This window comes from Athene noctua, chromosome 3, assembly GCF_965140245.1.
Source record: "Athene noctua chromosome 3, bAthNoc1.hap1.1, whole genome shotgun sequence".
Lineage (NCBI taxonomy): Eukaryota > Metazoa > Chordata > Aves > Strigiformes > Strigidae > Athene > Athene noctua.
In genome coordinates, this window is record NC_134039.1 from 8,162,045 (window position 1) to 8,177,212 (window position 15,168).

Here is a 15,168-nt window from a genome sequence, read left to right on the forward strand (position 1 = left end):
TGTGAAAGTCATCAGCAAGCAGAAGACTTCACAAACAGATGTTCTTTGATTTCCAACTCTCTTCCTTACAACAGATCTTTCTCTTCTTCCCTCTCTACATCTCTCCTCCTTACAGCCCTGTGTCTAGAGATAAGATTATCTTCATTTTTTTCATTTCCAAGGAGAATTAGGCTGATCTTCTGAAGACACATTCCCCAGTCTCACACCTCATCCATTGCTAGCTGGTAACAGCCAGGACTGCACTGATGCCAGAGAGCAATTTGTCTTCCCTCAGTCCCTGTGGAGCTAATTCAGGTGGTCCACTAAATGGAGTTCTGGGTTTAGCCTTTTCCAGGTGGGAGCAGACAACCTGCAAAGTTATTGCAATGGTGTTCTCACTGGCACCGCACGGACCTGCACATTTCATGAGGGCTTTGGGGAACATGTCTCTTGGCTCTTAGAGCTGCACTACACTGAGCTGCTCTGTGTACTCCCCTATGAAACGGTTTATTTGTGCTTCTGGATGTGGGTAGGAAGTTGAAAATCATCACTGTTTAGGTAGTATGGCCTATTTTCTAACAGCAAAATTGGCCAGTTATTGGAAAGCTTGACTGAGAGTATTGAAGTGAGTCTTGGACAGCCCAGCTAGCTTAGCTCGGAAACCTCACTTAAAGCCAGCAGGTCTTTTAAGCGCCTCCTGCCCAGAAATGAGGGAGCTTCAGTAGCTGTGGGTCCAGGTTTTGTGCCCTAGGACACATTGGAACTAGACAATAAAAGCCTAAAATGTAAGCAGAAGACTTGCTGGCAAACATTTTCAAGTGTGAGCTGCAATTCTAGGTGTCCAACAAAACATTTCCCGTGAAGAAATAGATCACTCAACTCTTATTAACTATGCTGAGAGCTGTGGCAGCTCAGTACTGATCGGTGTGTGGACCTCCCATCCAGCCAGGGAAAGAGCCACCAAGGCACTTCACCTCTGCAATGTTTCTCCGGCATACATCTGCTGGAAAACACACTGCATTTCCACATTGTCCCTCTGACTTAATTTCTCATTCACGTAGGTTAAGGCTGTGTCATTTTAGATAGTGCTTTGGCATCTACATCAGTCACCATCTGTTTCTTCATATACCTGAGGGAGGAGCACCACAGCACTCACTACTGGAGTACTTTTCATCCAATGAGCATTTCCTCCTAGATCAGACCTGCAGTATGCTCCCTCCCTAGCCAAATGTCTCTGTTGGAGGTACCTTAACAGTTCCACAGTCTTCTGTTTTTTCAAGCCTTTTACTGCCCATAGTATGGCCAGATACGGCTAGTTGGTGACTGGACGGAGAGCTGACCAGAAAAAACACCAGGCATGAGCAAAGCTATGCAGCCTGTAGATATCTTTACAAAAGATATCTAGGAGCAAAATCAAAGCATCCTCCTGCCTGGCAGTCACTGTGTTTCCACTGGGGCACCCCATTAGTACCTGACCTTGTGGACATAGTCTTTACCAAGCTGAAGACATGGGTTCATAGTGCATGCCTACTCACCACCACCTTCCCACTACCCAAATTACAGATAGATTCTCCTCTTCATTCTAACCTCTTGAGGCTTTCTTTGCCAAGGCTAAATCTGTCCCGTGTTTTAGGGGTGCTCTGTCATTTCCTTCATGATGGTTGTGAGTTCTCTGCTCCATCCTGTTCCTCTTTATGTCTAAGGCTGGAGGCTCCTGTGTTGTTCCTCAAAAGACCTCCCCTGGTGACAGACCAGTCACAGGAGGACAGCAGAGAGCCCTGCTCCCACAGTGACGCCTCCTGCTAGGAGAGGTCACAACTGGGTGCATCAAAAGCTTCCTACAACTTCAGGCTCCTAAGACACTCTCAGTTTGAAGAATTTCAACTAGGAATAGCAATGAGAGTTCTTTGCAAAGCATTAATTTGCAAGCATGGTGTTGTATATTTGTTTGATATAGTGGATATTATTTATATAAATAAAGGTCTTACAAATGAGCATCTGTTTTTGCCACTGTTTTGGTACCATGTGGGTGAGGGAAGTAGAAGTTGACACAGAGGTCTGACATGCCATCTCTCCTTTCTGATTTCTGGAGAGATGACCTGGCACTAGCCTATTAAACTGTCTTTATCCTTTTCACTTATAACTTTGAAATTGCTGACAGTGCCACCCAGCAGATCAAGGCAAATAAAGTATTCAGGCAGTAGATACTTTGGAGATACTCCCAAAAATCTGTAATGTAAATGCTAAAGTTGTTCAAGATGCTTCCTTCATTGATTGCAAGCTTATTGTCCCCATCCATGACCCATAACTAACCAAAGTGGACACAGAAGTGCTGGGTCAACGTATTTCACAAAACGCGAAGAGAAGCAGAGGCAGAAAAAGGATGTCTGTCTTCCAATTTTTTCGTATTGACCTGTACAACACTGTTGTCCTTCTCAGTGAAATTGTTGGAGACCTACTAGAAAAATTAACATTTTCTAAAAAAGCAGCTGAGATACTGGATTTTGCTTAAATGCTGACAAACACTGAGTTGAAGATACTTATTGAAACATGACAACTGGTGACATTATACAATGGGAGAATGAATGTAATGAGTAAATGCAAAGAAACATACACTGCATTCAGAATACTTCCTAAATTGCTTCTTCTGAATTTAAAACAGATTAAATTCAGAGTGGACTGTTTAGCTAGTCTATGTGATTTAGCTACAGGAGTTTAGCTCTTCCGTTACAGAGATTCCTTTTAACTGCATTTTTTCTGTTCTCAAATACCAATTCATATTATTTGTTACAAGGTGTTTTTTGAACTGGTATTATTAATTAATTCAACCTCAAATGCATTAGATGTCTCTGCCAAGAATAACTCCCTGGAGGATGACTGTAATGTAGTAACATTACTTTTTCAACCTAAGGTATTTTTAACTTGCTTTGTAGACTGTGTATATAGGGACTGCTGCTTGTGTACTCTAGAGTACCACTTACATTTACAGCCTATCCCTGACGGAGATAGTGGCTGTGCTATTCTAGGTGTCTCTTTCCTTTGTATGCACCTGGGAAAAGAGCAACTCCTCAAGGGAACTCTGGTGAATATACCTCAGGCCCCATTGCCTGAGTTGTGGGAAATGGGGGCCTGGGATTCCTGGGAAGGTGTTTCCTCATGAGACTGGGGGGAACAGCCAGAGCAGGGTCCTATGGCACTAAGCGAAAACCCCCCGTCTCACTTGATCCAACATCCCACGGTTTGCGGTGCTGAACAAGGCACAAGCACATCTGAATAGCTGCTGCCCCAATTCTTGCTTTCCATAGGCCTGCCCTCCTCCGCGTTCTCTTGTTTCTCACACCCTAAAGACTACAGCCACCATTAGTGACAGGATACGAAAGATTTCCCAGCAAAGCTGTCACAAACATGAGCTTTAGCCAGGCCTGCCCCCATGACTGGGTGTGGAATGTTTCGGATGCTTTTTGCATGCCCAAGCTGTGTTACTGTAAGCACATCTTCACAAGGCTCAGGGGGCTGCTGAAAAACCATCCTGCCCACAGGCTGGAGGCAGCTCCTTCATCCTCACTGAACCTCATCCTGCGTGTCTCTGCATGCGGCCACCTGCGTGACCTTTTGGCAATCAATCAGACCCTCGGGACGCATCCAGTTTTATGACAACTGGCATGTGCTTTATCACCCCAGGGGATGGGATACGGAGACCACCCGCTCGGTGAAAGCTCCAACTCTGCGGCAGAGCGAGGTACAGGATCGGTCTTTGATGATGGAGGAAACCGGATAAACAGGGGATGGGATGGTTATTGGTGCAGTGTGGAAAACCAGACATGGGTGCCATCTCCTGGTGCACGGTGGGGTCTGGCACCCTTTGCAAGGGTGTTGGCTGGAGGGATGTTTTTCGTCACTGCAAACGGCTCTCAGAATCCAGCTCTCGACAACCCCCAGAACATGCCCATTGAAGAGCAGGACACTGACATCATTCCCACAGCTGCACACAGCATTACTCCAGGTCAGTACACAGCGTCCTTGGACATCACACTGCACTAATAAGAAACAGATTACCATTAAACAATGCAAAGACACGCTCCAGGCCCTTGCAAATACAAGGGGGATTTTCAAAGCATGCCTCCCCCCTCCACTCTTGCTCCCTCTCCCTTTCCCACACGCTGGTACTTGGAAACCAGAACAGAAAGGGACTTCGGGGTCATGGAGTCCAGACCCCTGTTACTTGCCCCTTCAGGGGCTTTTAGCCTAGATGTATTTGTCCTCTAGCTTAAGTAGTTTTATTCTCCACCCCTGGTGCTGCCCCTTTGGTGTTTCTATGAGCAGAAAATTCATTATTTAATCACATAAGTATTAAATACTGGAGGCGATGGGAATCAGATTTGATTCGCAGAAGAAACGTGGAGCGGTTTGGCACAGAAGAGACGATTTGTGCTGACAACACCAGCAGTGATAAGCAGAGCCTCTGAAGGGGAAGGAGAAAGTGGGTTGCTGCAAGAGCAGTGGTCAGAGCAGAGGCATAGGCACCAAATTGTGGCAAGTATTTTGAAGGCTGCCATTGGCTTTTAAATTTCTCACTTTCGTGATAGGAAGGTTTCCCTTCAGGCTTTCAAACCCACATCAAATATAGCTAAAATATCGCTGTTGTTGCTGCTGTTGTCACTAATATTATTAAGCATACCAGCTGAAGGACTGATGTGACTTTTGAAGGTGTGGGGCTGATATTGAGAGAGGTAATCTTCCTGCCTGCAAGGGGCCTGTCTCCTCACATGGGCGAGTGCACCCAAGTTCCAAGGCAGGGAGGATGTTGATGTCTCCGTGCTATAACCTTGTTATTAAATCACAGCTAAGACCTATCCTACTCTACAAGCTGGAACAATGTTTTTTACAGGTCCAGAAGGACAGAAGAAGATGACAGTAGACCATCTCTCTCCTGTGGTTACCTCTATAGTCTAGCAGTATGGTAGACCTACATCTATGTCCTTACACACCAGTAGGAACACAGCAGATTGCAAGTTCACTTTGGCAGCTAAAACTGGTGTAAAAAACTTCACTGGGCTTACTTGGCAAGCTTCCAAATGGACCACAGAAAGTTTGTCCCCCCACCTTCAATGGGAAAGGACTGAGCCTTCCCTGAAGAATCATGTATGCCAGCTAATTCATAAAAATGCGTACATGCACTTCAGTTAATCCAGGCACTTCTGAGCAGCTGAATGACTCCATAATGCCCAGAGCTGATATCAGTAGTAGCAGTGACCCATGACAGGGATGGGGATGCCAGAGACTTCTCCTTCATTACGCCTCGGTGATCAGCTGTACCAAGAGACTATACCCATCCAGATGTGACCGGGGGTTGTGGGGGCACCAGCCTGTGTCAGTGTTCCCTTCAGAGTCCAGGCTCCACTGGGAGAATGGCACCATCTCTCACGCTGCCTTGTCCATTATTTCAGCTTTATGAGGAGTCCTCTTGCTCCCTTAGAAATAGTCCTACACATTACAGGACCATCACCACTGCAAATTTCTTGCCTAATGGACTAGGATTTCTGCTAAGCAAATGGGCACATCACTGGTTCACCCCTCTGACCCAGAGTCACTTGTGCTGGGGCAGGGCCACAGGATCCTGATCACACTCCAGCTGGAGTTGTTACAGCCTCCATAAAATGCTGTCTCTGCTTTCAGCTGTCTCCAAGATCCTGCTTCGTTTCCTCTCTCAGAACAGCAGTGTAGCTGCTTATGCTTCAGAAAGGGCTGTTGAATACGCAGAAACCACATTTGGCCTAGGAGGAGCTGAAGAGAGCTGGAGCCTAAGAGTGTGCCAGACGAGAAGTATTACATCTTCTTACTTTGTTCTTCTTCTCTAGTATTTTACTAGGGAAATACATTCCTAGTAATACATTTTCAGGAACACACTGTTGCTGTTTTTCTCTTTTGGGACTTCTAGCAAGACTGATTAGTCCTTCTGAGAACAAGGAACAAACAAGAAGTTGGACAGAAAACCAGGTAATTACAAGAGACAACAAATGAAAACATTTGTTTTGCGAGTAAGAGTCATAGAGTCAATACTATAAGTATAGGGAGCTGAAAAGGGACATAAATCAGCACATCCTTGTGCAGGCACCCACTGCTTCCTGAAGAACCAGCAACACATGCCAATATTACTTTGAGACAGGACGATGGAAGAGGAGCAGGCCCAACAGCTTCCAGGACATGTGTCCAAAACTCATCAGGTTGCACACCCATCTCATATTCTTGCTAGTGCTGACCTACTGTTATTAATCCACACGGCATCCCTCACAACCTGAACAGAATCACACCTACCACACCATCTGAGAGAAGCTGCACTGGATAACGCTGCAGAGGCCCATGTTAAATGAAATTGAGGAGCCTGGTGGGATTTCATTTTCCTCCTCCTTCATTGATCATTTTGTCCTCTGTTGTTCTGCTGTATATCCTGAATACTCCCTTGCTTTTCTCCCTTGGCAACCAGCCCACTCTCTGGCCGGGGGCTAAACAGATGAGTATTAGCTGAAGTTCAAAGCAAGAATAGGGTACCTCTTGGTGTGCCAGGAATAACCCCTCTGTCCTGCACTCAAGGCACTGTCCTCTACCTTGTCTGCAGCAAAACTATTTCATGGCAGTAGTTCATTGAGATGAGCCTTGGACTATCAGGAACAAAGTTGGAGGATTCACAGCAGGGTCTGTACTCACTTCAGATGATACTGCAGGAAAAAGCAATTAATTTGGAGCAGATCACCATGCTGCTGATTAAGATCAACTTTGGACTGGTATATTCCTTACTGGACTACTGGTCCTTTCTGATGTAGAACCACATGGTTGACACATCCCTCACTTCTGGACTGTCTAATCCCCTTCACCTAGTGATACTTACAGAAGGCTCTTGTTCTTTCTTGGGTCTTTTCAAACAAATTCTCACCTATCAACCCACCTTCCCCTCCTAATTCAAGTTCATGTCTTGTTTAATGCCCAGGCAATGACATTACCCTACTCCAAAGATCTGGGCCATCCAACTGTCCATCTTCCTCCAGAGACTTGGAGTTTTAGCTACACTGAGCTCTGATGTTTCCAAGGTCAAAGTTTGACTGCATATTTATTCTAAGGTACAGAAACATAGTGACACCTAACAGCATTTTTATATTATTTCATGTGAACTAGCAATGTGTTACTAATTTCCACACTGCTATGGGTAAAGCCTTCTCTGTGCTATGCTATCTGTGAGCAAGGTTCTATGATGCTTAAGTATTTCTGGCAAGAGATCTTCAGGTCTCATAGGTTTTCTTAAATCTTAGGGTTTCCATTTTGTTCTGCCCATGGACACTACAGATTGTTGTATATTTTGTGCTGTTGTACTTTCTAGACTCTCAGATGGTACTCAGCTAACTTCTGTAGCATAATAAAGTTTCAAATCAAGCCAGAAATGACGGTGTTTGAAGATATATGTTGATTAGGCTCAAATCACGTTGCCACATTCCACAGCAGACCAGTAACTTACAAGTTCTGTTGCTGAATGGTTATGGCTCCTGGTGTATTCAACTACATGTTGATGAAGTGATTAGATGTCTCCTTAAGGAAGCAAAGAGTTAACACTAGAATGTCCAGAAGGAAGGCATGTGACATCCAGCCTGAGGTCCTGGACAGGGGAACAAAAGGTTTAACCATGCTATACACTGCTTGGAGTAGTTTCACTTGGTTAATGTAGGAGACACTCCCCAGCCGGCTGCCCTCATCTTTAGATACTCTCTCAGACAGCAGGGGCTGGAGCTGCTTCCTCAGCCTGCAGGTTTTCTGGCTGTCTTGATTGTCTGCTAAACATCTGGAAACTTGGCCTGGACAAACGATGCTATAAGATTTAATCAACTAGAAGAGATAGGCATGGTTCCCATCAGCCCCTGCCTTATTTTTCAAATAGTCATTTGTGCCAGCATGTTGCAGATCCCAGCAGCAGCACATTCCCCAGTCAGATCACACAGCGGGCCTCCTGCTTGGAGGGGTTGAGGATCATCAAACACGAAGTTCCCAACACGATTCATTCAGATGTTTTGCATTATCTGCAATTCAAACTGAAAACTGTTGAAAAGCCCAACACACCTGTATCTTCTTTCTGTCTTCTGCCCGTGGAGATATCTCCTACCATACCATTCCACTCAGTGTTTACAGCTGGAAAAGTAGACTTTTTACTGCGTGCCCCCAGTTAGCAAAGAACAGCTGGGACTCCAGAGAGTGGAATTACAACGGAAGGATGAGCGCCCAGCAACTGAACAAGAAAAGCAAAGTTTCCACAGAGTTGACATTTTCCGTTTTATTCTGTTGTTTCCACAGTCATAAAAATAGAGAGAATAAAACCTTAAAATGAAGTGATATAATCCTTAGTAATAAAAGCAGTAATCTAATAATAATATTACATGAAAAAATATAAAAGCATGAAGTATTTTTCTGAAATATACATAGCCATAAGGGTGATCTTCATTAAAAAAAAACCAGAATGCATTGCTCTTATTACTTCTTTGGAACAGATCAGAACATGAAAGATGTTACTCGCTGGCCTCTGAGGAGGGTACTCACAGAATCAGCAGAAATGAAAGTTCTGACCCTGGGGCATGGTCTTCATCCCCACTGGACTCTCAGGAAAGAGAGTCTTGTAAAGACCCAGAGTACTGTGTCCTGGCTGCCCAGCTGCACATCCAAGCTTCCTGATGGTTTCTCATGTACTCCTTCTGATACTTAACAATGCCAGGTCAGCAGTAAGAGCCTTCTCTGGTGGCAGGATGAAGCTCGTAGTTCAAGGCTGCAGTAGAAAAGATTGCCAGGGACTGGCTTTTCAGGTCTTGTAAATAATGTTATGATGCACAAATGCTTAAAAGCGTGCTGCTGATGCCTGTTAGTATTCAGTTCTCCCACAATGGAGGAAGACCCTAGCAAGAAGAAAGAAACATGAACATTAAAAAATAGATACCAAAAGCTTAAGTTACCTCTTCAGTGTGATCCAGAGTTTGAAAATATAGCATCTAGTCCAAGAAAGCACTCTGATCCACCTTCAGCATGTTAGATAATCTCCCCTGGGACACAGCTTTCCAGACAACAGGGTGGCATCTTGGAATTTACTGTGCCATGCAAACCCGTCCTAGAAAGACACTCGGGAACAGAAGCTTTTAAAAAGTGGCAGATTACATAGCTGAATCCAGGGGAAGTGGAGCTAGATCCTGTGGAAAGGCAGAATTTTGGGGGTTAGAAAGGCCCTCTAGAGGTCTCTAGATCAACAAGTTTGCAGCATAGCTAACCCCAAAGCTAGATCTGGCAGCTCAGAGGAAAGTTCTTGGCGGGGTCTGACAGCCTCTCTGGGCACCTGTTCCAGTACAGCACCACTGTCAGGGGAGACTTTTTCCTTCTGTCCAGTTGGGATTTCCTAAATGCCTGTTGCCTCATTTTCCCTCTGTGTGGCTTTGAGGAGAGGCTGGCTCTGTCGTCTCTGCCTTTATGCAATGGAAAACTGCAGTTAGACCCCACTTAGCTTTCTTTTCTTTAGGTCTAACAAAGCCAGTTCTCTCAGCATCTCCCTGCAGAGCAAGTACTCCAGGCTTCTGACCATTGCAGTGGTACTCCACCAAACCCTTTCTAGTCCCTCAGTGTCTTTCTTACGCCAGGCAGGCCAGGACTTGACAAACTGTATTTCTCTGGAGCATGTGCCTGGAACTCACTCTCCTCATTACAACTCTGCATAATTGATACAATGGGGCTGGGTGTTCACAAGGGCTCAGCACACAGGCCTTCCCCTTCCTTCTGTGGAGGGTTGATGGCTAGTCAGATCTACTGATAATGGGCCCTATTCGCCTTCATTTTAGGGGAGGCTTGAGTTTGGCTGAGACAGCAAAGACTCAGCGTGAGTGTCCCAGTGCAAGCTTCCTAGCCACTGTGACTCTGCAGTAGTCAACAAGATTGCCAGGGGCACAGGGAGGAATAGGTCCTTTGTTAGCTGGCTTTTTAAAACCAAGACCTAAAGGGCGTATTCTCCTTGTACTGCTGCCCAGGGAACTGTGCTGAGTTGGCTGTAGTCTGTCAGTACTCACAGACATTTAGCAGACAGCTCTGTTCAGCCCCCTGGTAAGCCTCGCACTATGCATTTGATTGTGCGTAAGCTGCCATATTATTTAATCATCATCTCAGATATTAGGAGACTCGGGAAGGCTGAAAGCCAAGGGAGAAATATCTCCTCAACAGTTACATTGCATTAACTACTCGGTTAGATCCGCTGACTGACTGGATAATGCCACTGACTGTGTATCCTGTCACCTGAACGTCTTACTCAGACAGAATTAGAAAGGTCAGGTCCAGAGGTATTAGAAGACCTATGTAAAGTTTGGGGTGAAATGAAAACTAATTCTAACTTTTCCTCCATCAGAAATAAAACTAGGCATTTATAGCATCCCACAGACAGGTTAATTTTTCTCCTTCTAGACTGTCTGTATTATGTAGGTCTGCGCATCCCTTCCTCTAGCTCCTGCCGTCCATTCTGCTAGCCCCCGTTCTACATATGGGGACCAGTTCAAGCAAGAACTGGCCTGCCCCACAAAGGGTGGCTGAGCCAGGAAGTGAACTCCACTCCTGGTCTTCTCTTCTGTTCAGTAGACCACTTTCTCTTTCTCATATAGTAGGATATCAGGCTGTAGAAATAACTTCTGCAGTTGTATGGATTGCAAGAAACAGGGAGTGCAGGTCTCAGTCATATGATACTCTTACGTGTAAGCTCTGACCCTGATAGTGAATCCACCCATCTGGGCTTTTCAACTTAACTAAAACCAGTGGCCCTGTCCTGAGAGGCAGAAAGAGTGTACTTGAAGCATGTTTACACAGCTGAAGGAGCTTTTGGGACCAAACAGCTCCAGTAAGCTGCAAGCTAATGAACTTGTAGCTGATCCTTGTAAAGGGTTGAAATGATTTACCCTTTCCTTAGTAAAAAAACCTGAGAGTATTGCTAATTCTCTTCTCTACTCCTGGCCACAAAGGCACAATGTAGCAGCATAGTCCCTGGCAATTTCTTGCCCGCTTGGCCCTCTGTTCATGCAGCATCAAGCCCATGATTATTTTTCCTAATATAATTTCTGCTAACACTGTTTCCAGGATCCTCCAAACCTCCTTTTCCTAGGATTTTGCATTACTTTTTAGTCTCAGTGTTTTCTTTAAGTGCTTACTAACCAAAAGGATATGAAAGAGCTCCATACAATTCAGAAGGATGTATGAAGAGAAGTTCCAGGGCCAATAATCATCTTCTCCATGTTGATATGCAACAAATCTTTTCCAGCAGTAACTGTAATCTGAGAAGAGAGATATCCAGTCACTCTTGATGAAAGACATGCCCAATTCTTTCTGCATTATTATGTCAGTGAGTCACTTATTTCTCAGTAAGACAACGGTAAAAGGCAGGAGAAAGATATTCATCTGAGGGTATTCATGCAGGGAACCAACAATGACTTGCATCTACACAAATAAGTTAGTGGAAAGGGGAACCAAAACTGCTCAAATAGCAATATGTCTAAAAGAGGAATTGCCAGAGACAGAGATCACTACAGTGGCTTGGGTAACCCCTACCGCACATCAGGGCATAAAGCCAGAGCACGTTGGCCAAGGGAGAAGGAATCAATGAGTGGCAGCTGCTTCTTTGGGGGAGACTGAAAAGGGGAGTGGCACATGCAATCGGGGCTGTTCAGGCGTACTTTTTGGCAGCCTTGTGCTTGATCTCAGCAGTGTTGGCTAAGACAATAAACTCATTGCTTCAGTCATGAATCTGACTTATCTTGATGGTCAGAGAAAACCTGAACACCCTAACATTTAGCAGTCTTGTATTGACCTTAGTGTCAATAGGATGGCCAGAGCTTCTGTCAATGCTCTCTGGTGGTGTGATCCCAGAGACAGGTTCCCCAACATAAATAATGTCCTTCAAGTTCACATTTGACCTGGTAAGTTTTGTAGCTGCACACTCCAGTAGTAAGTATCCAGACAGGTATGTGAGATTCATATTTTCAAATGTAGATTCTTTTCTTTGAACTGCTTGTCTATTTTGAGCCAACAATGAATATGAGCCAGCAATGTGTGTTTCCAGCCCAGAAAGCCAACTGTATCCTGAGCTGCATCAAGAGCAGTGTGGCCAGCAGTCCAAGGGCAGGGATTCTCCCCCTCTACTCCACTCAAATGAACCCCCCCCTGCAGTGCTGTGTCCAGCTCTGGGGCCTCCAACATAAGAAGCACATGGACCTGTTTGAGCAGGTCCAGCGGAGGCAACAAAGATGATCAGGGGCTGGAGAACATCCCCGGTGAGGACAGGCTGAGAGTTGGCGTTGTTCAGCCTGGAGAAGAGAAGGCTCCAGGGAGAACTTACAGCAGCCTTCCAGTACTTAAAGGGGCTACAGGAAAAGCTGGGGAGGGACTCTTTATCAGGGAGTGTAGGGAGAGGATGAGGGGTAATGAAAAAAAACTGAAAGAGGGTAGATTTAGATTAGATATAAGGATATAAGGGAGAAATTCTTTACTATGAGGGTGGTGAGGCCCTGGCACAGGTTGCCCAGAGAAGCTGTGGCTGCCCCCTCCCTGGAAGGGTTCAAGACCAGGCTGCACGGGGCTTTGGGCAACCTGGGCTAGTGGAAGGTGTCCCTGCCCATGGCAGGGGGTTGGACTAGATGGTCTTTAAGGTCCCTTCCAACTCAAGCCATTCTGTGATTCTATGATTTTTGCAGCCAAACGTCATCAGGCAAGCAAGATATACATGCAAAAAGACAGACATGCAAGAAATGTTTTCTGTGATGCATCATCTGAAAGTCTCCTTTAGATATGTCTCCTTCTCTTCCCCAGCTATCAAGAGAAACCAATTACTTGCCGCAGCTGGCAAGCTGATCTGCATACATATACTCGGAGGGACAGATTCTATCTTATGGTCAGGATTATTCACTGTATATAAAGGAGGTGTGGATGGTTACAGAAAGACCTAACTCTCCTTGTTTAGATTTAGCAAGAGGAAATGACCATGCTGGTCCTGCTGCTGTACGGGACTGGGGGAGAACTAAAGCAGAAGAGTGGCATTTTTGCACTCACTAGTCCTCCCCAATGCCAGTCATCACCGCTATTACAAAATACAACTGCCGAGAGTGCACATAATCCCAGACCTTTCAATTCACACCTAGACAAACCAAAGAGTTGTTGGGTTACCTGAAAGATTCATGATATGTATAATGACTCCATTTGTTGACAGGCTCCTGAGACCTTGCCGGTTACGGATATCCAAGTGCCTGAACAGCTTGGCTGCGTATATTTCCAAGGTCACATTGGGATGTAGCCTCAGGAACTCCAGAATTCTTCTGGAGCATTTCCCACAGGGTGTAGTAGATAGGACCCAGGTGATGGAGCAAGAAGCTGATGGCATGGCCTTGAAACAGTTTTCCAAGAAGTTGACTTCAGCATGTTGGGTAGAATTGTTTGAGCACCAGTTCCTCCAGGTGGTACCTTTGCGCCACCTGATTTCATACAGCAGGTACACCACCTTTGGATGTTTGTCAGGCAAATAATTTCTTTTGAATTCATTTGGCTGTATCTTCCACCTGCGACAAAAGTACCAGCAGTACTGTGATCCCAACATTTCAATGACGTTTGGTCCCATTGTGCATTGCCTGCTCTCAACATCAGCCAAGCCTCCCACTCTCAGCCTTTCACATCACAAATGAGCAGCTTGAAGGAAGTTGCGATCTAATGATCTAAACCTGGAATTTGTTTAGGCTCCAGAATTATTCCCCTAGAGTGGCCCTGATGAAGCACAGAAAGCACCTCCTTGAGAGGTGCTGGGAGGGTAAGCAACAGCATCGCCACTCTGAGATCAGCAGGGTCAAAGCAGCAAGAGAGCTGGAAAGGAAAATAGGGGAAAAAGATGGTAAGAAAACAAGGCACAAAGCTTCTTAACTTTGCTCATCTCTGGAAATTGCCACAGGGCCCAGGTAGCACACAGTGATAGAACTCTTACCTTTGATTGCTCTGTCTGGGTGCAGAACCTATATAAAAAGGATTTGTGAGTCATTGGAGATAGGAGATCAGAAAACAAAATTTCCTCTACATTTACTGTCCTGGCTCCTTTCAGACTATACAATCCCTGCCAAATCTCTTTTACCTAAAAGGGCTTAATAAGTAGTCCGAGCACAGCAGGATAGCTACTCTGGGATGCCGAACTCATGGATTTCTACCCGGGAGTTAAACTTGATGGTTGTTTAAACTATGCTGTACATGAACCCTTGCTCACTTTAACACATTAGGGCTGGCTGTGATCTTGCTCAAGTTTAACTTGATTTCAGCAGTACTGCACCTGCTTTTCCCTGAGCAATTCAAGAGCGGAATCAAATCTCTTCTCCTTTTGTATTTTCTAAACCACTTCTACCAGGCAAAACTTGAGCTGTTTTCCTGTTGGTACTCATAATGTCAATCTAGATAAAAATATTTTCACACCCAGTGGTTCTTTCTTTTCTTAGTATGAAACCATTTCAAAAGCTAAAAAAATGTAAGCACCAAGGAAAAAAATATCAGTGCAGAAAGGAGGATAATTTCTGACTAACACATACCTATGGGGTGGCACCACAGACCTGCCTGATTTTGTCTCTCATGGTAGCAGAGAAGTTTGACCCTATTATCCCTTGATCCCTTTCTAGCTGACAGTCTAGATGAAAACAATTGCAGGTGAACAAGGCTAGTTATTTCTTTTGTAAAAGTCCATCCATAACAAACTTAAGGATTTAAGAGCCCTCATTTTATTGAAGAAAAGAATTAATTTATTTAGAATTAAGATTCTAAAGGCACAATTTTCCATATCTCTTAGCTCTTTAAGATGAAGAATTATTTGAGATCTCTTTCTACATTGAGAGGTTTTTCGGAATTAGAATTCTTCCTGCCTAATGCCGCATCAGGGTTAAGAAAACTATATTAATGTTTTGAAGCTGGACCTAATCCTGAAGGTACAGTAATGCATTCAAAGAGATGACACACACAAATCCACAAGTGTCTCCTGTGTATCTTCACATGCCAACATACACATTTGTCTGTACTCACCAGTTCCTTAGATACAACCACAGTAAACATCTACACTGAATCTGGAGAAACAGACCTACTTTTCACATACGTGTACTTACCTCTATCAGTGACAGCAGCCAT

The 15,168-nt window shown here is 44.8% G+C and overlaps 1 protein-coding gene across 1 annotated transcript; it reads right to left on the reverse strand.

The window, feature by feature from the left end:
* Positions 1 to 11,130: 11,130 nt before the first annotated feature.
* LOC141958358 (C->U-editing enzyme APOBEC-1-like) lies at positions 11,131 to 15,168 on the reverse strand. Its single transcript, XM_074901147.1, has 5 exons — positions 15,137 to 15,168; positions 14,604 to 14,677; positions 13,994 to 14,021; positions 13,189 to 13,577; positions 11,131 to 11,303 (listed from the first exon to the last, which is right to left on the reverse strand). Exons 1-5 carry the CDS (start codon positions 15,166 to 15,168, stop codon positions 11,131 to 11,133), a joined length of 696 nt encoding a protein of 231 aa, XP_074757248.1.